At 41.0% G+C, this 22,635-nt stretch overlaps 1 protein-coding gene across 7 annotated transcripts in view; it reads right to left on the minus strand.

The window, feature by feature from the left end:
• Positions 1–16,279, minus strand: part of LOC120720229 (alpha-tectorin-like) — a 57,057-nt gene extending 40,778 nt beyond the window's left edge. For 2 of the 7 annotated variants that reach the window (XM_040009868.1, XM_040009866.1), the window contains exons 1-7: positions 16,161–16,271; positions 14,806–14,827; positions 14,465–14,540; positions 13,760–13,860; positions 13,231–13,395; positions 12,983–13,054; positions 12,754–12,850 (exon numbers count right to left, since the gene is read on the minus strand). In XM_040009868.1, the coding sequence (XP_039865802.1) occupies positions 12,754–12,850; positions 12,983–13,054; positions 13,231–13,395; positions 13,760–13,860; positions 14,465–14,510 (481 nt within the window). In that variant the 5' untranslated portion in view covers positions 14,511–14,540; positions 14,806–14,827; positions 16,161–16,271. Of the gene's footprint in view, positions 1–8,137; positions 8,201–8,308; positions 8,397–8,511; positions 8,663–8,883; positions 9,122–12,486; positions 12,617–12,753; positions 12,851–12,982; positions 13,055–13,230; positions 13,396–13,759; positions 13,861–14,464; positions 14,541–14,805; positions 14,828–16,160 lie in introns of all 7 variants that reach the window. The other 5 variants (XM_040009871.1, XM_040009869.1, XM_040009872.1 and 2 more) reach the window with 5 other exon arrangements.
• Between the last annotated feature and the right edge of the window lie 6,356 nt (positions 16,280–22,635).

A 22,635-nucleotide genomic window follows, 5' to 3' on the forward strand; every position in this document is an offset into this window, starting at 1 on the left:
TCCGGTTCTGGTCAGGCACTTCCGGTTTTTGCTGGGTAACTAGCTCCACATGCTAAAGGCAGTGTAGAAATGTAATCAGATGCCATCTACTCTGAATTATTCAGGCTGGAAGTTTCTTTATACGATAGTTTACACAGATAGGTTTGGATATTGATGTATAGTTTGCTGAAATGAATGTTTTAGTGAGCGTTATGCACTTTATTGATGTAAACATGCTTCTACCTGTTGAGATGGAGTTTATTATCTGTCATTTCAGTTTTCCCCACATGTTCATGGAGACAATTAAACAAGCTGCAACTAATCTCCAGGGTCTTGATTTGTGGTTTAACTCAGTGTCACCAACATCCTTGTTGAAAACACTACAGGCCTTCACCCTGATCCTGGACTGTCAGGCTACAGATGACACACCAAGAGTTTTCACTCACTCAGCAGTTCATTTAGTTTATCACATGAGGACAGTTGGAAACACAAACTCATTGGTGAGGAACTTGGTAAATATCTTTCTGTTGAATTAAATAAAACATTTTTCTATGGGAAACATATTTGCTACAGCACTAACAATCAGCACTTTGTCTACAAACACTTCTCAGCACTAGCAGACTGTGTCTCACCTAATGAGTCCAGGCCATGCTGATGAAGGCTTCACCTTCATATTTGGACCTGGCAGATCTGCGTCTGCGAGCAGCTCCAGGACAAGTCTAAAGACAACGAGAGACAAAGTCCAGACTTTAGAAGATCAACACTGATCCTTTCATTCAGGACTGAATCTGCTGAGAACATTTGAGCTTTTGTGTCAGAATAGAAACAAGAATAAGTGAAAATAACCTGTTTAATGATTGTAACAGAAGAGAGATACATTTGATTGTGTGTGATGTGTTTGGTAACAAAGCTGTACCGGGACACAGTTGTTCTGTTTGGGACACACGTGGAGTTTGCAGTGCAGGAAGACTTCACCAGAGCCCCCGGTGAACTCGAACATGTTGAAGGAGAAGTAGTTGGAGGTTCCCAGTCCGTTTTCCTCCACCTGCACCGTCTGGTCAGCAGGGTTGGCACAGCTGCTCACAGACAGGAAAACACACTTTGTTCAGGAGTCCATGAGAGAGATCAAAACCACATGACTCTCTGAGTCTGTCTCACCCGTTTATGATCAGGTCGTATCTCGGAGTGCTGTCGGGTGATGGCTGGTCAGTGGCCCAGCAGGAGTCGGTTACCATGACGACCATGTCTCCATCCAGTCCGTCAGTCTTCAGCTCCACCCAGATCTTCTGGTTCAGCTGCACTTCAGTGCTGGACTCCACAGCTTGTGTGCGGCCGGCATCAGTGAAAGCCTTCATGGTCAGAGTGTAATCCCAAACTCCAGATGTGATGTGCTGGATCACAGAGCTGCAGGACACAAACACACTTCAGGTTTCTCTGACTCACAAACCTCATGAGAAGCTTCACATCTTAAAGTAATTCAACCACACACCTGTCTCTGATCCTGAAGGTGGCAGTCTTGATGTCTGGCTGAGTTTGGACGCAGGAGAAGTCGATGTAGACTTGGTCGTGACGAGTGATGATGTCAGAGGAGCTGTTCTGGGTCATGATGGTGTTTTTGTAGATCACTTGGCTGTTGTTGGTCTGCAGAGTCACACAATCAGATGTTTTTACTGACTTTTAACATCTGACAATTCACTTTATTAATCCCAAAGTGCACTGAATCAGTTTTATTCAATTAGAAAAAGTGAATGTAAATCATGCTCTGTTTGCTTTATTTGCACAGACACATGAAGCCAAGTTAACTTTATTTTCAGTCTCTTTACAGTGATTTTAATCTGAGAACATCAACACTTTGAAGATGATGGACCTCTAACTCAGACGTATGAAGTTAAGAAAGTGTCCTTGTTTTTTCAGTCCAATGTTTATGACATCTTGTCATTGATTATAATCACAGATTTCATCAGAAACAATCTGCTAAATAGACACGTCAAAAACATCAAACTCATTCACTTTGTTCTTAAAAGCAACAACAACAGCTTTAGTCTCCTTTCTGTCTCTGCCTTTGACTGCTCGTGTCACGCAGACGAGTCGAGCACATCAAATGAAGTCACTTTATTTTGACACAGCACAAACATTAGAGTTTCTCCTTGTACTGAATCAAACTCCTACTCTGATGTTTCTGTGTATGAACTTCACAGATCATCAACGTGATGAGAAGCCACAGAGCTCAGAGGTGAAGCTGAACCCACAGAAAGATCCCAAACTGCAGCAGAGCAGGAGAAGCTCAGCAGATCTGGAAGATGTTTGCTGCTTGTAGAAGGTAAAGAGGAGGAGATGAAACCCACCGTGACCACCGTCCCACAGCTGTTGCTGCTGTTGAAGCTGAAGGTCACCATGTGGGTGAGCTCGTCCACCTGACCCCTGCAGGTCGGGTCGTTGAGGTGTAAGGCAGAGTAGTCGATGTCTTTGTCCTCCAGGAGACAACCGACCAGAGGGTGACTGAAGCAGAGTCCTGCATGCAGACTGTTGGATCACCCTGAACGTCACAATATCAGTCAGAAAAATCACAGTTAGAAGTTTTCCTCCATTATTCAGCCCTGTTTTCATGATGATGTCACAGCTGTCGTACCAAAAAGAGTTGTTTGCTTGGTACTTGGAGCAAAAATGTCCCGACAGAAGCAGCGAGTGTCACCACCGACCGTCTTCTCACCACAGAACTCGTGATCGCTGCAGAGTCCTGTCCTGACCGAAGGCCTAGAGGCTACAGAGGAACACACTGATGTATTATCCTGAAAACATGGGAGCTCTAAAAATCCACAGTTCAGGTCTTTAACAAAGGAGAGCTTATAAGGTCTTATTAAGGTCTTACAGGCAGCCGGTCTTGATGTCCAGCCATCCAGAGCGTGGTTTGTGTAGACTGCAGTGTTTTCTGGCGTAGGCCTTCAGGAACTGACAGTTGAGTCCGTCCACTGCAGGATATTTACACAAAGTGTCGGTTTGCAGGCGGTTATGTAGGGCTCTGGGTCGATGTCACTGTTACAGGAGGAGAAGGGCGCCTCCTTCAGGAGATTACAGCTGTACCACAGATAAAAAAAAAAACAAACAACATTAATGAAAATAAAATAATCATCTGTGATCAGGTGTTTTTATCTTCCATCTGTGCTGAAGTCACATTGTTGGTTAATTTTGATAATAGTTGTCATTGTTTCTACTTAAATTTGTAAGCCTTGGTTCAAACTGTATGATCAACAACATTCTTCTGTTTCCATCCTCCTCCCGGCCTACATCTAGGTGGGGGAGGTAATTGGTTATTAGTGTTTAACTGCAGAAACCCTATGTGGAAGGTTCTCTGTCCTTATTTAGGGAGGATGTTTACTTCTTGCCATTTATGACCTCACCTGTGCTTGTGTACCATTAGAGGGGTTAAGCCATACACAGGGTGAGGGGAGATGATCATTTGTGATCAGGAAGTTACATACACATGCTCAGTGCCTTAGTTTAATGACATTTTATGGCGCACCACAGGGGGGGTTTAACAGTGGCTGTTTGGGAAACTGTGTGTGAGAGAATAAAAGGCTGCAGGGGAGGCTGGTTCTTTTGGAGTCATCTGAGATCGAGGGCAAAAGTGCTGCTCTGAGGATCCGACCAGACTCCCCTTACTAGCAAGTAAAAAACGGTTTTAAGCTGTTTGTCTTGCTTTGTTAACGGGTGATAAGTCTTTGAACCAGCGGGGTCTGCGAGGGTGCAGACACAACACACATAATTTAAGTATAATACAGAAAGATGGTGGATGGCACTCAACCTTTTTAATTTTAATGAAAAAAGAAGAAAGACAGAGGTCATGATTTAGATCTTTCCTCTTTGGTCCTGCATAAAAAGTCCAGCATCACCAATTTAGTTGTGAAAATAGACCCCAGCCTTAAACATGACTCATATGTCAACCCTGTGGTTAAGTCCCCCTCCTAGAAACCACCTAGACACTTTGATCCATGTGTTCGTGACCTGTCGTCTGGATTATTGTAATTCTCTTTTGACTGGAATTAGCCAGGCCTCCCTCTCATTCTACAATTGTTACAAAATAGCGCTGCATGATTTTTAACTGGTACAAATGAAAACAGAAAGAAAAAGAGTCTGGACTTTTTTTAAGTTGCTTGAGGACGTTTGACCTCACATTCAAGAAGGTTCTTCAGTTCTAGGGTCACGCGTGGAGAGTCCCAGATTTAAGACCTGTGGGAGTATCCCCCAAGAGGGACAATCGACCCCCTAATGATCCTCTACCTAATCACATGAGCCAAGGTGTGAAAACGGGTGTGGGTCACAATCAGCCAGGGTTTTGGGTGAGCTCATTGTGAAACCTGGCCCAACGCCAAGGTGTGAAGACCAGTGCTGGGCAAGTTACTTTGAAAAAGTAATTAATTATAGTCAGTATTGGTCAAGTTACGTGAAAAAATTAATCAGTAACTAATTACTGATTACTTCCCCCCAAAAATAATCCCGTTACTTTACTGATTACTTATTTTCAAAAGTAATTAATTACTTAGTTACTTGCTTATTTTTTTAAAAACACAGTTTACAACCTGAATAGGTAATAAAACAATAGATCTTTCAGCCCAATTCTACTTTTTCTGCATAATCCATCATACAAAATGTAATCAAATGGAAAGTTCCCTTTTTAAAACTTGTTTTATTAGTTTTAATCTTTTAACTTTATGCATCAAGCAAAAATTTAATTATATGCAACATTCTTTGACTGGAAGAAATTAGTTTAACATTTAAACCTATTTTCTGCACATTCCAGCACATAAAATGAAATATTTTTTGTGTGTTTACACTCACTCTTTCAAATAGATGCAAGTAAAACACAGCAGAAAATAAATAAAATCAAAGACTCAGCGGTCCTGTTGCTCTATTTTCACCTGTAAAGCAGGAGTGGGGTAGGCGGATTTTACCCTGGTGCAGGTGTGCCGCAGCAGTCAGTGGAAGAATCCGCAAGTTTGAATCCGTGAATTTCCCATTACGTCGTTGCGCACTCGGTGCTTGCTTGGAAGTTTAGGGATTTTGTTTTCGCTGTAAAAAGAAGTTTTCTTCCCACGCACGATGGACGCTAATGTTTTTGTCACTTTTTATGGAATCAAACTCAAAGTAAGGTCAGTACTTCCACGCTTTAAACGCTGCACGCTCATACTCTCTCCGCACTCGATATATTATCCATTGTTGATCTGCACACAGCTGTTGTCGCACTGGCTTACGTCACTGTCATGAGACATTCTCGCAAAAAAATCACGGTTTTAGTAACGCAGTAACGCAGCGTTCCTACGGGAAAGTAACAGTAATCAAATTACCGTTTTTGCATTACCGTTACAAGTAACGCGGTACTGCCCATTTCTGATTATAGTTACTAGTTACATCTTCAAAAAAGTAACAGAGTTAGTAACTGAGTTACAAGATTCTAAAAGTAATGAATTACTTGAAAAGCAACTATTGCGTTACTTTAAAAAGGTTATAACTGGACATTTTAACTACTTTTGATTTTACCTCTACATTTCACCTTTAAAAACTATTTACTTTGTCTTGTTTAGTATCATCCTTTTCAGCACAACCTCAAGTGTCTGAATTTACAGTTGTTTTCTATTTGACATACTGTATTAACACAATTGATCTAAAATCATACAAAAATCATAAAATCTGAGTAGAAAAATCTATATTATTTACTGTAACAACCGCAAACAATTCTGTTGAATCATATTTCATAACTTTAAATGCAAATATAAATTGGCAATTTTAAAATCATATGCACAGTTACTTGCAGCCATTTACCCAGATTAATTATGTAGACCGCTACTTCCGTGCAGCTGATAGAAGGTGTGGTAAGCTGAACACAGCTTCAACCGATGTTTGTTGAAAAATAGTAACATGACCGCACTGCATTTTCTTGTTAGTAACAGTAACGGCGTTGTAACAATAGAAATAGTAATTAGTTAGATTACTCGTTACTGAAAAAAGTAACGCCGTTAGTAATGCCGTCATTTCCATCACTGGTGAAGATGAGTGTAGGAAAAGAAAAAAGCCAAGGTTTCGGGTGAGTTCGCTGTGAAACCTGGCCCCACCCTATCCTGTAATTTCTTAGGGTCAAAAGGCCCAGGATGTGAGTGGGCGTTAAGGCGTCTGGGAAGGGATGTCAGAACTGGATTATAGATGGCAGAGAGTTGGTGTCGTAAACCACCGCCTCTGTTCAAAGATGGTCGCTCACAGTGGACCTAAATGGCTTCTTTCACTCCTCTTTCAAACCATTTGTCCTCTCTGTCCAAAATGTGAACATGTTCAGATCTGAGCATTCCTCATTGCACTGTACAGCACACACTACATTATTAAGTTTGTGTTTAGGAGTTCTTGCATTTGGGAAGAACCAGTTTTTGTCTGAGTGTGTTGCTGGGCCTGAAGTACATTGAAGTACATCTCTCTCCTTTCACTCTCTACACGCTGCCTGGGCGCAGCTCATTGTGGGCTCCCGCCCCTGGCCTTCACCACCTGCAAGCAATCACCTGTGGCTCCTCACCTTGTTTGCTCTCACTACTTAAGGCAGTGATTGAGAGCACCTTGTCTGGACTATTGAGTAACGCTCGTCAGTGCTACTTTAGCCTAAGCCAATTTTGAGTACTCTTCTCATTGTTAATTCCTCATCTCTGTGTGCAGATCCTTCATGCTCTGTTTGGAAGTTTGGACACTGAAGCCTATTTGTGAATATGGCAGTGAGAGTGGCGTGTGTGAGAAAAGGACCATTCCAAGAGAATTGTGCTGTTCGTGTGGAGCTGTGCGAGAGAGGACGTTTCCTGATTCTTCCCTGTACCCCTGGGAACCTTGGACACTTTCCCCTCACCTGTATATAGTGCACCGGGAGTGTGTAAATAAAATTTAAGTTTTCTGTAATTTTTCAGTCTGCGCCTGAGTCCTCCCTGTTCCATCGTGACAAAGTTCAAGTAATGTATTCTTATTTCTTAATTTAAAATAACGCAAAATCAGACTTTAGTTTGCAGTACCGTATTTTTCGGACCACAAGGCACACTGGATTGCAAGGCGCATTAAGTGAAACAAAGCAGTCAGATAAGTCAAACTTTACTCAACTCATTCTTCTTGCTTCCTCCACTTCCGTACCATTCATTCATTAATATTGAAGTCTCTCGCAGCTGCTCTATTCCCATTTTGTTGCAGTATATTATTTTCACAGCACGCAGATTGTCTCTGGATATTTTCTCTCGTCTTGAAAGAGTTTGCTGCAGCGTGGGTTGTGTTGGTTTAGAAGTGTGGGTAAACTCCTCGTACTCATTGTCATGTTGGGATTTTAGGTGCTTGATTAAATTGCTTGTGTTAAATGCGCTACCTTTCGAGCTTCCTCTGGACAATTTCGCTGAGCACAATTTGCAGTCCACCTTTATTTTGTCGTCTTCATTCACTTTGAAATAGTTCCACATGGCTGACATGTCTCGCCTCCCCTTCTCCCCCGCTCTGAGCTGCAGCCGGGGCCTGGGGGCGGGCACTCGGCGCCTGTGATTAACACCTTACACGCCGCTCAAACAGACTTTTCTCAGACCGTGGTATCGGTCCCCAGTATCGGGGGACTTTTAACGAGTTATATAGAGATAGATATAGATATATAGATATATCCCTGTGTGTCATTTCCTCTTTAGGTCAGTTACGATTGTTTGGTTTGTTAAGATTGCATTTCTCTGCCCGAGTTCAGTTTTGTTTCTTTGACCTCTTTTGTGAGTTCAACATTTATTACTTTTGTAAATAAAATTGTGGGGGTTAAATAAATGAAAACCCTACCTTTCTAATAAACCTTTGACTCCTGCTTTTTTTTAACTCTGTCCATCACAATGTTATTTTATTTTTTATAGTATGTAATTATGTTTCATCTTATCCTATTGTGTTTTTCTTAATTTTTACTGCTCTTAACTTGTGCTCTCGGCCGTGACCAAAAATATTTCCCACGTGTGGGACTAATAAACGTTTATTTTATCTTAACTTACAGCTGATTTGATGTTTTGTTCTGGTTCTCTTATGTTTTTATACATGACTTTGTTCAGCTGTTATGATGTTTTAAAGTGAATTAGAAATAAAGTGGTAAGATGTTTCCTGCTGTGTGGATCAGTCTGCTCACCGTTCAGTCACACTGGTGCAGTTGATCGTGCTGTCAGCAGTCTCACTGTACTGCATCTCACAGCTAGGGGGCGACAAACAACAAAGTTCAGGCTCCTTTATACAAACACAGAATATCTGCAACATCAGCAGCAGCAGTCAGAGGGACTCTGAGCTTGTGATGAGGTCTTACCTGGTGGAGCTGTACTCAGAGAGCCTCAGGTCACTCAGAGACCTGCGTGAGTTTCCACACAGACCCTCCACAGATGAACCAGCAGGTCCTGCACAGGATCAGGACAGAGTGAGTCAGATCAGCATCAATATTCAAACTGGACGAACACAACAGCTCAATAAATAACAGCACAGTTTACATGAGTTAAACTTTATCTTCTGTACCTTCTAAGAGGATCTGTGCGGTGTCGCCATCAAAGAAGACAGAGATGTTGAGGTTGGAGAGATCAGCAGTGACTCCAGTTTGGTCCTTAGAGAGCTGCACACCATGAACCAGCTGAGATGAGCTGCTGAGGGTCAGTGTGGAGTCATCCAGCTGCATCACAGCAGAGACAAAGTGGAGGAAACACTGAGTGAAACATGTCAAACACACAAACAGGCTGATTTCACAGCAACAACCACTGAGTTCAGCAGCTCTGAAAGAACTGCTTCTAACAGCCCTGAGAAGAAAGATGAGAGGAGACACAGCAGAGGATGAGGGAGGACTTTGGATCAGACTCCACTCTGACACATGAACTGTGGCTGTAGGTCGCTTACCTGAACTCTCCCACCTTGTTCCAGGTGAATGTCATGCCCGTCCACACGCAGCGTCACACTGTCCAAAAAGCTCACATCTTTACGACGTCTGTCCCTGAAGTTCCCCAGAACAAGGAAATCTGGGAGTAACGGAGTCGAGAACAGAGAGTATGCACACCGATCCTGGATGGAGTTAATCTGGCCGTGGACGTCAATGATAGTGGGGCCGGTCACAGTGCAGGTGGAGGCCAACACACAGCTGATGAAGGCAGAAAATTCAACATTATTCAGTTTTGTTTTGTTTTTATAGCCTTAAATCACAACAACAGTCACTTAGACATAAAGATCCTATGACCTTAGAATGAAAACTATCATGTCACGTCCTTTTTGCAACAACTTTGTCCACAGTTTGAAGGATATATGCTATCTTAACAGCAGGAAACCTGTTAGTCAATCAAGCAGGGCTCTAAAGTGCGACCAATTTGGTCACATATGCGCATATGTGGAGGTCTCGGTGCGACCAGCCATTCAGTCAAAAAAAAAAAAGTCTCAGAAACTCTGAAAGTCTCCGTGTGGTCAACAACAGATACACATTATGTCCATATCGTGGTCTAAACCAATCACAGATAGTCAGGGGCGGGACCTCTTCGATTGGCCGTGTTCCAGATATTTCTGTTTCCCTATGTCAGGGTTCCTGGGTCGGTGACCCAGTGTTTTCAGTTTTGTTCATGTTCAGTTTATTTTGCCACTTCTATGTTCTCACTTCCTGCTTTTCCTGTGTCAGCTCGTCTCGTGTCATTAGCCAGATTATGTTCAGCTGTGTACTCACTCACTCTCTCATTATCATCCTCATCAGTCTGTGTATTTAAGCCCTCTCTTCCCTTCAGCCCTTGTCGTGTCATTGATGTTCGTGTGATGTTATGTTGTCCTTTCCATGTGTTCCCTCAGTTCAGTCAGCCATTCAGTTGTCCAGCCAGTCAGTGTCCGTTCACCCTCTATTCATCCACTCCTTCTAATAAACCTTCACCTACCTGCGAGTCCTGCGTTTGGGTTCCTTCTTCCTCGCCTCCACGCAACGCCTGACACCCTATGTGTGTGTACGTTTGAAAGTGCAGGCAGATAGACAGAGGCGAGTAGTAGTGCTGGGTTTCAATAACTTTCTAATTAAAATGGGTTTTAGCTTGAATAAGGTGATATTTATTCATTAAATCCTGAATCAATTTTTAAATATCAATTATTTTGCCAGAAACTCACAAAACTATTTCAACAACCACCAAACAGGTAAAACAGCAAATGAGAGCAGACAAACAGATTCTACACAACAACATAAACAAAGAGAGCGGACCTGACGGATCAGAATCTGTGAGTTGTTGGCTTTCTCTCCCGACAGCATGAACATGGAGACGCTGTCGGGGCTGAAAAAGCTCACAGATTCTGAGCTGCAGGTTTTTTTTACTCTCCAACCAAAATTCACTGAGCCAGCAGCAAAAGAAGCTCCAAACTGCTGTTCCCGTTTGATAACATCCTCATTAATTAACTCTTACCTTTGCAAGATAAAATCACACTTCCAGCACAGCTCTCTCTCTCTCTCTCTCCCATTCATTTGCTTATTTCACACTATTGTGTACAAGCGCTGACAGCAGCTGTTTTTTTCAAAAATGACAAGAAAGCCTTATTTCTGCTGTTTAATACTGAAGAAAGTTTTAAAATGATGCCACATTGCAAAATGCAGTGTTTTTAATAAAACCTCTGTAATATTCACTTCAGCAGTATCAGGCAATTTTATATGTTGAGTCATGTTTTTCTTCAGTTTTCAATCTACTGCAGAATATTTTTAAGGTTATCTGCTATAAAAATCCAGGCCAGGAAAATCTCCTTCATGTTTTTCTGTGTTTCATCCTCAGTTACTTTGACACAAAGGCATCTGCTGTGATGTTCACAGCTCTGATGAAGCCTCACAAGTGTCAGCACTGATAAATGATCAGAATTATATTATTTCTGACTGTCTGAGGCAAAATTGAATTGAATCAAATAGGGAATTGAAGCAAATCTGAACATTGTGAATTGGAATCAGATCGATTATTGAAACCAGTGACGTCTCATTCTCAAACATGTAGAGAATGAGAAGTGTTGTTTTTGTGGTTTATATTTAGCCTGAGTGAGCAGCTTAGGCCTGACAGAAGTGGAAGCAGCTGTGGGCATTAAGAAAAGATGAAAAGGACGATTAATAACTTTTTTGTTGAGTTAAGGCCTGATCCATCTGAAATGTATAACCAGTGCTCTGACTCGCAGCCATCAACCTCTCAGGTTATGTCTAACACTGGTCCTGAGACGGCATCAGATAATGAGCCACAGTCAGAGCCAGAGCCCACTGAACGTGAAAGGGGGACATTTATACATTTGGAAGAGAGTGGCTTGACCAGTTTCCCTGGCTAAGATACAATAAAGTTAACAACATGATGCACTGCCTGTACGGTTGTGAGTGTGGAAAGCCCATGGCCGACAATACTGCATTTGTAACTGGTGCTAATATGTTTAGAATTGAAACGCTGAAAAAGCACCAGTGTATCCAGAAAACACATTATATGCTGTGATAAATGCACCGCCCAAGTGTCCCCTCTCCTCACTGTCCTTCAGCAAACAGGTCGTCAGAGATGATGATTCAGTTTAACATTGCCTACAATATTGCTAAAGAGTGCCAAAGTGCCAACGCACTTTAAGCACAAGCACTTTTTCAGTAACTTATCTTTCGTGTAGAACTTTGCTCTAAATAAAGAACTTTGTCTTGACGAGATTGTTAGTTAATCATTCATGAATTAATATTGTCTGTATGGACAGCAATTAAAAAAAGTGAACATTTAAAACAGTGGGGTTAAGCAATGCAGTTGAAAAAATTGTACTTTTGTGCTGATGAACCTAAGAAAAACAAGTTGGGCGCACCAGTGCAACCGTGGCAAAAAGTTAGTCTAGAGCCCAATGAAGGGAAGCCAATACAGGAGAAATATGCTCTCTCTTTCTAGTCCCTATCAGGACTCTTGCTGCAGCATTTTGGATTAGCTGAAGGCTTTTCAGGGAGTTTTAGGACATCCTGATAATAATGAATTACAGTAGTCCAGCCTGGAAGTAATAAATGCATGAACTAGTTTTTCAGCATCACTCTGAGACAGGATATTTCTAATTTTAGAGATGTTGCGCAAATGGAAGAAAATACATGCTTACATATTTGTTTAATATGTAAGGACATATCCTGGTCATCAAAAAAAAAAAAAAAAAATCCAACCATGAACATCTTAATGAGCTGCTGTTGGGAGCTGCAGCCACCAGTGGGAGCTCTCATGTTTCAAGACATCTCAGAGAAAAACCTGATGGTGGCGCTACAGGAAACACCAGCCAGACAAACAGAAGGGGTTTAATTGATATGTAATTCATCAAATAATCCAGCTGTGAATCAGCAGCTGTGTGTGAAGTTTGAGCATTTTATCAAACTCACTGTTCACTGAGAAGAAGAAGAAGAAGAAGAAGAAGAAGAAGAAGCTCTTTGCTCTGAACAAAATGAGTTCAATCACTGCTGATGTAATACTAACACTTCCTGCTTTCTTTTAAATACAAAGAAGACATATTTACATGTTGTTGCCTTGACAACGCTCCAGTGGACCACAGCTGGAGGTGTTGAGGGCTGCAGTCTCATGACAGGTGAGACTGAAGCAGGTTTCTGGATCAGAGCTGATCACTGTACCATGTCGATACATCTGACCTGAGGATTGAAGGAATTCAAACACTCACAGATCACTGACTCGTTTAACAACTGTGAGCACAAACATCACCGCAACATTCAAATAGTTACATTTTACAGAATCCCAAAGTTGAGTTTGGAGCTTTAGATTCACTTACCTGAGTGTCTGCATCCACTGATGCTGAAGTAATAAGTTGCATATGCAGTAACATTCACTGTATCAACTGTGGTTCCACCGACCTGAAGCTCAAACTCCTGGACAGAAAAAACACAATCAATGTTACGACCACAAAGCAGAGACAACGATGTTTGTGTTAGAAAGTATTTAATGTAGTATTTAAACATTAACAGACGTGTAAAGTTGTTTATAAACACTCAGAGACTCACCGTTGGATCAGAGATGTAATTAAACGAGTACAGATATGGTTGTGTTCCAGAGATATAATGAACCAAATACATCTGTAACGAGCAAACAGAAAAGTTTCAGACACTGTCAGGAAGTTTCCTCTAAAAGCTTTTACAAAAGTTTTTGATGTGATAAAACCTCAAATTTTCTTTTTGGTTTACAGTGTTTATAAAATTAATTTGTGGTAAAACAGTGAAAAGTGACACCAGTCAGATTTAAAAAAACTCACATTATTGAAATATATATAGAAGTAGCAATAATCATAATAATTTGAATATGTCTGAAAGTAAAAACTCTCTGTGCCCAGTGAACGCTCCACAATACAGTCGCCTCCAGTTTCAGGATTGAAAAAGCCGTTGAAACAGACGGTAACATTTCCAGATGTTATGTTCACCTGTGGAAAATCAGAGACACAACGTGTCAAACATCAACATCTTTTGTGCTTTGAGTCATTTACAGCTGAACAGTTGGTGTCTGAGCTGCTCAGGTTTCAGTCAGAGCTCTCGCTCTGCTTCAGGAAGCTGCATCAGGTGATGTCCACATACTCAGCATCACTGCAGAGGACATTAATGAGACTCTGAGCTTAAAGCCAGCTGCCCTCCGAGGGCCTGAATCCGTGAACAGAGAGTGTGTGACCTTCATTCACTGCTGATGTTCACTCAGTCTGCAAACATGATCTCTGCCACAGGTGGAGACTAAACAGCCACAGTGATGGAAACACAAAGATCTGCTAAAACATCAGGCTTCATCCTACTCACATAGAGCTGCTCGTACTGCTGTCCATAATACGTGATGGGACATGAGCTGATGTCCACCACTGAAGACTCATTGAACGTCTGCTGATAGGACCACTGAGCACCTGAAGACACAGAGACACATGAGAGCTGTTAGCTGATCGGACAAACAGGGAGAGCTGCAGGCTGAAAAACTGACTTCATGAATGGATTAAACAGCGTTTGTTCACCAATCAGTGTAAAGCTTTACTATGACATCATCAGTTAGCTTTCTTGGAAACAAAGAAAACAGACCAGAGACTTTATGTCACGTATTCATAAATGGCATTTTGATAAGCAGATGATCATTATTCAACTTTAACTGTATTTATTGATATCATGACTAATATGAAAACAAATGATGCTGTTTGTGATCCATTTGGTTTGTTGTTGTTTTCTGTGTAAATCTGAACGTGTTTTCTTTGATTGGAGGATGTTGAGGGTTGAAGATGCTTCTGGAGGAGCAGATTGTTGTTTGTTTTCTGTGAATTATTGTTTTTGTATATTTGGCTCTTTGTTTTACTTTATTGTTAAAGAATAATTAAAAATCTTGGAAAAAAAGGATGAAAGTTTGCTGACGATGTCAGATTATTTTTACTTAAAGTTTTCTTCATCGTCAAAATGAAAGCTTTCATGTTTTTGCAGTTGAGTATTGTGAGGACAAAATGGCTGCCAGGTGTGTGTGTTTACCTGTCGGTGCAATGAGAGCACACAGAAAGAGCAGAGGGCGGAGCATGTTGGAGAGGGCCAATCAGCTGACAGAAACCTGTAACACAGTTAGTGTATTTTGTATCTGTTCGTGTATCTTTAAAATTTTCTCTGAAAGTTTAATTTCACAAATGTAAAGTTTTGACTTCACCATCCAGAGAATACAACATGATCATGTGTTGTAAACCTGTTTGTGACAAGTTCACTTCACCTGTAGTTTATGGATTTATCAAACCCAACATTATTTCCTTTTAGCTTACAGAGTTCAGTATTTGCCTCGAGCATAAACATGAACATGAGCTGTGTTTCTGTGGAAAACCAACCTGTGCTGTGTTTGTGATTCTGCTGAAAACAAGACAAAAATCAGTTATTGAAGTGTTTGATGTATCAAATTATACACAAACACAAACTCTGTCACAGCAGTGATACAAAGACAAACTTATAGATGACATAATACATGATCAGCTCTATATAACATCACACATTAACAAAATACAAAACACTTTATTCTGTAACAACACAAAAACCCTCTGAGTGTTTTTGTGTCCACTGAGCAGTGCTGTCAGTGTCATGTGACGCTGTGTTCGGACTCTTTGTCAGCTTTGACGTGTTCACAGGTTTCTGTCACCAGGACCTGAGCAGCAGCTTCCTTTAGATAAGGTTAAATAAAAGTGGGCGTGTCTTCAGCCCGAGGCGTTCGGGGCTCCAGAATAAAAATAAATGTTTATTAAAGTAAAGATGTGTTCAGGCGTCACAGTTTATCTGGGCAGAAGTCACACTCACATCTCTGACCAGACTACCCAAGCATCACCAACCAATCACAGCACTGCATTCCTCCGACAGCACCTGTAAGCTGACAGTGTTGATTGGTCCAGGTCTGACAAACTGGTGTTTGCTAACCAGCTGAAGCTCATCAACGATGGACATGAGAAGCTTTATTAAAAAGAAAAGTGAGGGAGGGGCAGGAGGGCGAGTCACCAGCTTGTTGGAAATTCACCAAATTATTCCAACAATGCAAAGCTGGCTTTACTTTATGTGTCAGTCAAAGTTTATTTATACAGCACGTTTAAAACAACCTGTTGACCAAAGTGCTGTAGAAGTTATACAAATATACACTGCATACAAACAGTCAGTAAATAAACAATAAATAATAAATCAGATAAAACAAGTAAATAAAAGTGTGAGTGCATAAAAAGCCAGGATATTGAGCTCAGCTCGAGCTGAAAGTAAGCGAGGTTCCTGACAGGAAACACTAACAGACCGACGGCACTGTCGTATCCATGCAACAGGTTGGGATGTTCAAATAAAATGTTCCTGTTTTACTTTAGTTCAGTTTGAGGAAGTTTGTCTCCAACAATGATAAATTAGACAAACATTCAAATCTATTCTCTGTGGAGCTTTGGGCTCCAAGCACATCAGGAAAGGATCTCCTGACGTCCAGTAAGAACAGGAGGAATGATGACCACCAGCCCCAAAACACTGAACTCAGCTTTTAACATCTGGATAAAACACTAAAAGTCGGCTTTCACACCTTCATCTGTCTGTGATGTGTTTGTTGTGCAGTCTGTTAACAGTCCTAACACTGATGTGTTGTTCAGCTCTGAAATGTGTCCACTGAGCCGTCCTGATGTGTGTTACAAGAGGCAGAGCAAGAGTCCAGGTGTGCAGCTCGTCTTACCTGCAGCTCTGATGGAGGATGAGGAGGATGAAGGCTGCTGCTCAGGAGGCTCTCTGGTGATTCTGCAGGTGGTGTCTCTGTGAAGAAGACGCTGCTCTCTCCGTCCGTCTCTCTTTATGTGGATCCTGGAGAGCGGGGATGGAGGTGGAGTCCATGGTGGAGCCACCTGATGGGAACCTCCCACTGATGGATGCTTATTCAGCCTCTTCTTACACAAACAGGACAACAGCAACAAGAAACACTGAAATAAGTTTGTCACTGCAGGATTAAAGACATTCAACAATAATGCTCTTCATGTCTTCTTAAAGCTCTTTGTCCTGCTAACAGCTGTGATACAACTGCATCAACATTTTGTTCACACTCTTCATGACTGTGGTGTAATGTAAAAAGACATTTGGCCTCACCCAGTGATGCATTTAATGCAAAGACATGCACATTTTTAAAATTCTGCTCTGGCACTTTGACAGCTTTGATGCGTTCATACATTTTTCTTCATCAGGACTTAAATAGAAGCATTGTTCAGCCCTGAAAAGGCCTTAAAGATAAGTCACATGATGCAGTGCTGGTTCCTGGAAATGGGTGTGCTACGTGTGGTCCATCGCGAACTCATACAGCTCTCCTTTATGAGTCTCTGTTCTCATCTCACTGGTTATTAAAGTAAGAATGTTTAATATTAAACTCACAGCAGAAGTTAGCGTGACACAAAAACAGTTTGAGCCTCTCTCTGTGGTTTTCTCCATAATAATGAACATGATCCTCCATTTGGATCATATCATGGTTTTATATCAGAGACTCAATGGTTAATGTGATGTTGACCCATGAACCTTTCACGGAGTCAGAGTTTCTGTTTCACTCATGTTGAACTTGTGCTGGTGTGGACTGTGACTATGGGCCCTTTAAAGAAACAGTTCACATTTCAACAGTAACACAACATTACTAACAGAAGCTGGAGTCACATTACAAATCCTGTTTAGATGACATAAAGACAAAACTTCTCTTCATGGCGACATGTTTCATTATGTAAAAGCACTTCTTCAGTTTGAGGTATGTCACATGTAAGAGCTTTACTGATCTCGTGAAGCTTTGAAAGGTTCAGAGTTATGAAATGTGCTGTTGTCACAAAACAGAAAAACTCAAATGTAGCAGAGCATGAAAATCCACGTTTTTGTCTGAGCTGATGATGAACACAGGTTGGTCAAAGTGTAATTATCACTTCAGCCCCAGGCAGAAAGTCACTGTGCACTGCAGCAAGAGGCTTTAATAGACCGAGAACCAGAACTTTCTTTCCTCAGTGCACTATTACTTCTGTATCATACTAATGCCACATTTATTGATGAAGCTTAAATTAATGAAAATAAATAATTAGCATAAATCCAAAGGTGTGCAAGCAGGGGTGCTACCGGAGATCTCAGGCCTAGTGAACAAAACAAGTCAGCTCAGTAATTTTTGTTTTGTTCACTGGGCCTGAGATCTCCGTCAGCTATGACATAAAGTGAGGATCAGATGGTGTAATAATAACTAATAATAAGTAATAATAACTATGAAAATCAGCTATTGAATGCGGTAGTAATCAGAGTGAAACATTTAAAACGGATTATCTGGTTTAACTCTGGTTTTCTAATTGTATCCTGTAAAGGTGGCGGTGTTAGCATTATATTCTTTAAATATGAGGAAATGGAAGCAGATTCTCTAAAACTGAGTTTGACTTATCAAACAAGACTTGATGCAGCTCAATGTGGACGCAACAGCTTAAATGTTATTGGAGAAAGATCCAAGAGAAGACAACAACTGAGTGTACTTATGGTCAGGTCCAGTTATCAAAGCTTCTTAAGGTGGACAGTCTTGTTTGGCTGACAGGATTCATTGGTGCATGTGAGTAATGTTAAGACCACTTTCAGGCAGATGAAGCCATCCAATTGCTGGAGTCCATGTGACCATGCCAAGACAGCATCCCAACTCTCTGTGCCACAGTTTAGCTCCCATTGGAGGACTGAACAAATCCCACTGCTCATAAATTTTTAACCAGATCTCTTAGTCCTCTCGTGAAATTACTCTCAGAGCTGATAGACAAAATATTTAGTGCAGTTTTGCACTGTCAAAGAAGTAAAGAACACACGTATGTTTCAGCCTTCCTCTCTGAAAACAGGCAATAGTGCAAATAACAGTTTAGCTGTAACTGAAACTTGATGCTCTGATCTGTTTCCTTCATTGTTTTCCTATTTGCTCCAAAAGACTAAAATAAATAAAGAAATAAAGGATGTGGGTTTAAAAAACTAATAAAACAATTGGTCTTTGGCTTTTTTGCTTCATCTCTTCCCCTCATAAACTGTTTATTCTAAGTTTGTTGCTATCAGCTGTTTCCAGGTCCAAATTCTCCTTCTTCTCTAAAAGCCTCATTTACAAAAGTAGTGACCGACTCAATTTAGTTTTTAGGCTTTTCCATTAGATCAGATCCTTTTTCAGTACCTACTCTGCTGGGGTTCCAAGAAAGCTGAGGCCATCCTAGAATGTGATGCCGACAGACTAAACATCTAATGTTACCCAGCTGCAGTTGAGTGGTGGAAATGCTCTGAAATTCATAGTTCAGAGGCAGAATCTTTGATTTTCTCCAGTTAATGGAGTAGTCTGATATGGATGACACATAGCGGAAAATGGCTTCCAGCTCTTGATTGGCCCATTTTGCCAGGCCGTTAGTCTGTGGGTGAAAACCAGAGGAAGTAAGTGACTTGGCAGTCTCTAGTGCAGAAGGAAGCTTAGGTGAAGCCACAAAGTGGAACACCTTAATGAAACAGTCAATTAAAGTGAGGATGTGGGTGTTACCAGAAGAGGGCGGCAGGCCTGTGACGAAGTCCAACACGATATGTGACCAGGGCTGCTTAGGAGTAGGAAGTGGTCAGAGCATGTCAGTAGGAGGAGTGTTTGACACCTTTTCTATGTCCCAATTCAGGGACAAAATAAACTTACAAAACGGGAATGGAGCTGTATGAACTTCAAATATCTGCTTGATTTATCAAGACATCACATATTTGCAAAAGTGCTCCAAAGTTTTCAGAAACGTCTGTTACCCAGCAGCTCGATAGCTGACCAGGAGATCAAGGCTCACTAGAGGAGGCGAGAACAGCAGACTCCCGGCACATCGTTTTCAGACCCCGTGCGGTCTTTCACTACTCAGGTTAAACATGATATATAACTCACTTCGATTACTTAAAATGGTTATTGTTTGGCTTTTTTCAGTGTTTTATTTGCTCCTGAGTAAATTGGTTTGGCTGAGATTAAAGTTATAGTTTTCACACAGCTGAAAATACTTCAAACAGAAATCTGATTAAACAGAAGTGTGAGATGACCGAGACTTTACTCCAGTGTCCTGTTATATATTAGCGAGCGAGGAGCAGAAGGCTGAGTTTATTATAACTACACCGAGACAGCTGGTGACACAAATCTTTTGGCCCAGTTCACAAGCCTCACACTTCCGACCGTCTCAGTAATCAGTGGACCCGGCCCACGCAGACTGCGAAGGCTGGGTCCTCCGAAAGATGCAGCCCGTGAACTTACAAAGTCTGGACTAGTGAGAACAAGAGTACAGACTCGGGTACTTGAGAATTGAGAAGCAGCTTTAATCTCTGGGAATCAAACAAAAATATCTAATATTGAAGTTCTTGTACATTTTTTTTTTCAGAAAGTTTAAACTATCTGACAATAAGCATCTTTAAACTAAAGAAATTACCATGTCAAGGACTGTATCATGAAATCACTCAGTTTCAACATGCAGTACAGACCACTAAGGACACAGCATTAGTGTGTAGTAATAATATTATTGGCTAATTGGATAAGATCTACCTGTGACGACCCACTGCACCCTGCCTTCCTCTTGGCTCATGTGTGTCTTGTTTGGTCACATGATGCAGCGTTGGTTCCTGGAACTAGGTCTGCTACATGTGGTGCGTCAAGAACTTGTACAGCTCCCCTTTTTGAGGCTGTGTTCTGATCTCACTCAGAAGTCACTGGTTATTCAGGTAAAAGTGTCCCAGCATTTAATGTTCAATATTAAACTCATAGCAGAAGTTAACATGTTTTACAGCCTGACATAAAAACAGTTTGAGCATCTCTCTGTGGTTTTCTCCTTCATAATAAGCATAATCCTCAGTTTGGATCACATCATGGTTTTATATCAGGGGCGACTTCATAATGGTTCATGTGATGTTTCACTTTGTCACTTATTTTGTAGGGAAATATTTGGGGTTATTGCAAAAACAAAACACTGCACAAACATGAATCAATGCTCTGATCAAATGAATAGATTTTTTTATTTTGTGCAAGACTGATGAGATATGTGCAAATCATTGTTTTACAGACAGGCAGAGCAGAGGGCGGAGCATGTTGGAGAGTCAGTCAGCTGACATTTCAACACCTCTGATTGGACAAAAAACTGCGTGCTATGTGAAATTTGTACATTGTCAAACAAACAAAGAGAAAACAAATGTCTTCATGCTTCCTCATCCATCTGTGAAATTGGAATCATCACACTGACATTTGATAGATTTGCTCTCTAAACAGCAACAAAACACAATTTCTTAAAAGTTCAACCTCACAAATGCAAAGTTTGAAGCCTTCACCATCCAGAGAATAAAACATGCTCATGTGTTGTAAACCTGTTTGTCATCAGTTCACTTCATTCATGGAGGCATAAATACCAAACATTATTTCCTTTTGACATATACAGTTCAGTGTTTGCCTCGAGCATAAACATAAACATGAGCTGTGTTTCTGTGGAAAACCAGCCTGTGCTGTTTGTGATTCTGCTGAAAACAAGAACACAACAATCAGTTATTGTAGTTTTAAGTGTTTAATGTGTCAAATTATACACAAACACAACCCTGTCACAGCAATGTTACAAAGAAACAGGGGTTGTTATTGATCATAAGTCAATGACCCTCTTAAGGCACGACCCCCACTGGCCTTTACATTCCTGGGACTCTCCACCATTTTGTTTCGGAACTGAAGAAGCTTCTTCGATGAGAAATGAAAAGTCTTTAAGTAGCTTAAACAAGTCCAGTAACTTTTCTTTCCAAGCTCCTTAGACTACCATCAGTCGGATGGCTGAGATCCGTCAATACAAAATTAATACTTCCTTTTTAAATTCAGTACAATGAAATATGAGGTGAAGTGATATAGATAAATATTTAAACTAATGAAGTGCATAGAGGCACTTGATCTGTGTGAAAGACTGTCGTCTTATTATGAGCCATTGTTGAGATATAGAGCACACCTGTGAAAACAACTAATATGCTGAAGCCTGTATGACACATCTAAAAGTACATGATGGAGAAGCTGAATTGAATATGAAAGTGCAAGACTTTGCCACTGTGGGCAAAGCATGCAACCACTTTTCTGAGCTGATGAACAAGCTAGACATTATCAGATCGAGAGCTGTCTGAGAACTCCTCGAAGAGAGGGAAACAGAACTATGATAATTGTGATAACTGGAGTGTGCAGCGTTTCCGTGAGCAGTTTTTCTGCATCTTCACCCATGTGTGTAGAGTGTTCATAGCATCAGCATCATGTTTCTGTTTATTTGTTTTGTTGGGTCGAAAATAATTAAATAAACTTGTGGTCATGCCTATGGATTACTATGGCACATATCACCAGCCACATGATTTATTTATGCAGATGAAAAAGTGAGTGTGAATGTGTTTGACGTCACAGTGTTTTTGTGCGCTGTGTAAAAGTAATTGCCTCTGATTGTGAGAGCGGTGATTCTGCAGGTCACCAGCTATTGTAAAGAAGAAAAAAAAGCAACAAAAGAGTGAAAACGAGGAAGAATTTATATTGTAGATAAAAAAAAAATCATAGGAAAAAGGTTTTGTGTTGATCAGCCAAAAACAACTACAATTTCTTTCAGGTGAAAAGCAGACCTGAATCAATTTTCCACATGCAGCGGTCGGAAGAAAGTTATAGTTTAACATCATTGGAAACATGCAGGCCAAGTTTCTGGTAACCTCAAATTTTGATTTCCCACATTGAATAACAAAATTCCTATGTGTTCTCACCACTCCTCTCTGTTGTCTGTTGTCCTCTCACTCTGTTGTCCTCTCCCACTTCAACAGTCCAACAGCCGGCAGTTCTCCTTCAGCTTTGTCCTGTGTTCCATTGTCTCTTCTTGCCATTTTCTCCAAAGGTGGCAAATGTCAAACTCCAACAGTCCCCTCAGTTCTTCTCAAAAGTTTTCTTCACATGCATAGTGAAGTTTCAGCTTGTTGGAAACACAGTGCCATTCATCCGATCAGTCAGGATGATGGGTTTGCTCTTCTTCTCTGTGCTGTTTTTCCACATTGCTGCTGCTTTGCTGGGACTCTTTGCTCAGGACTTGCTGCTGTCTCTTATCATGTTATTGCTCTTTGGAAATGCATTCCTTGTCTTCCGGAGGAGTGAGAGCTTGCTTGTGAGGTTGAGAGAACATGGTGCTGAAATAAGTCAG

The sequence above is a fragment of the Simochromis diagramma genome, unplaced genomic scaffold, assembly GCF_900408965.1.
Source record: "Simochromis diagramma unplaced genomic scaffold, fSimDia1.1 OVJJ01000566.1, whole genome shotgun sequence".
Taxonomy (NCBI): Eukaryota; Metazoa; Chordata; class Actinopteri; order Cichliformes; family Cichlidae; genus Simochromis; species Simochromis diagramma.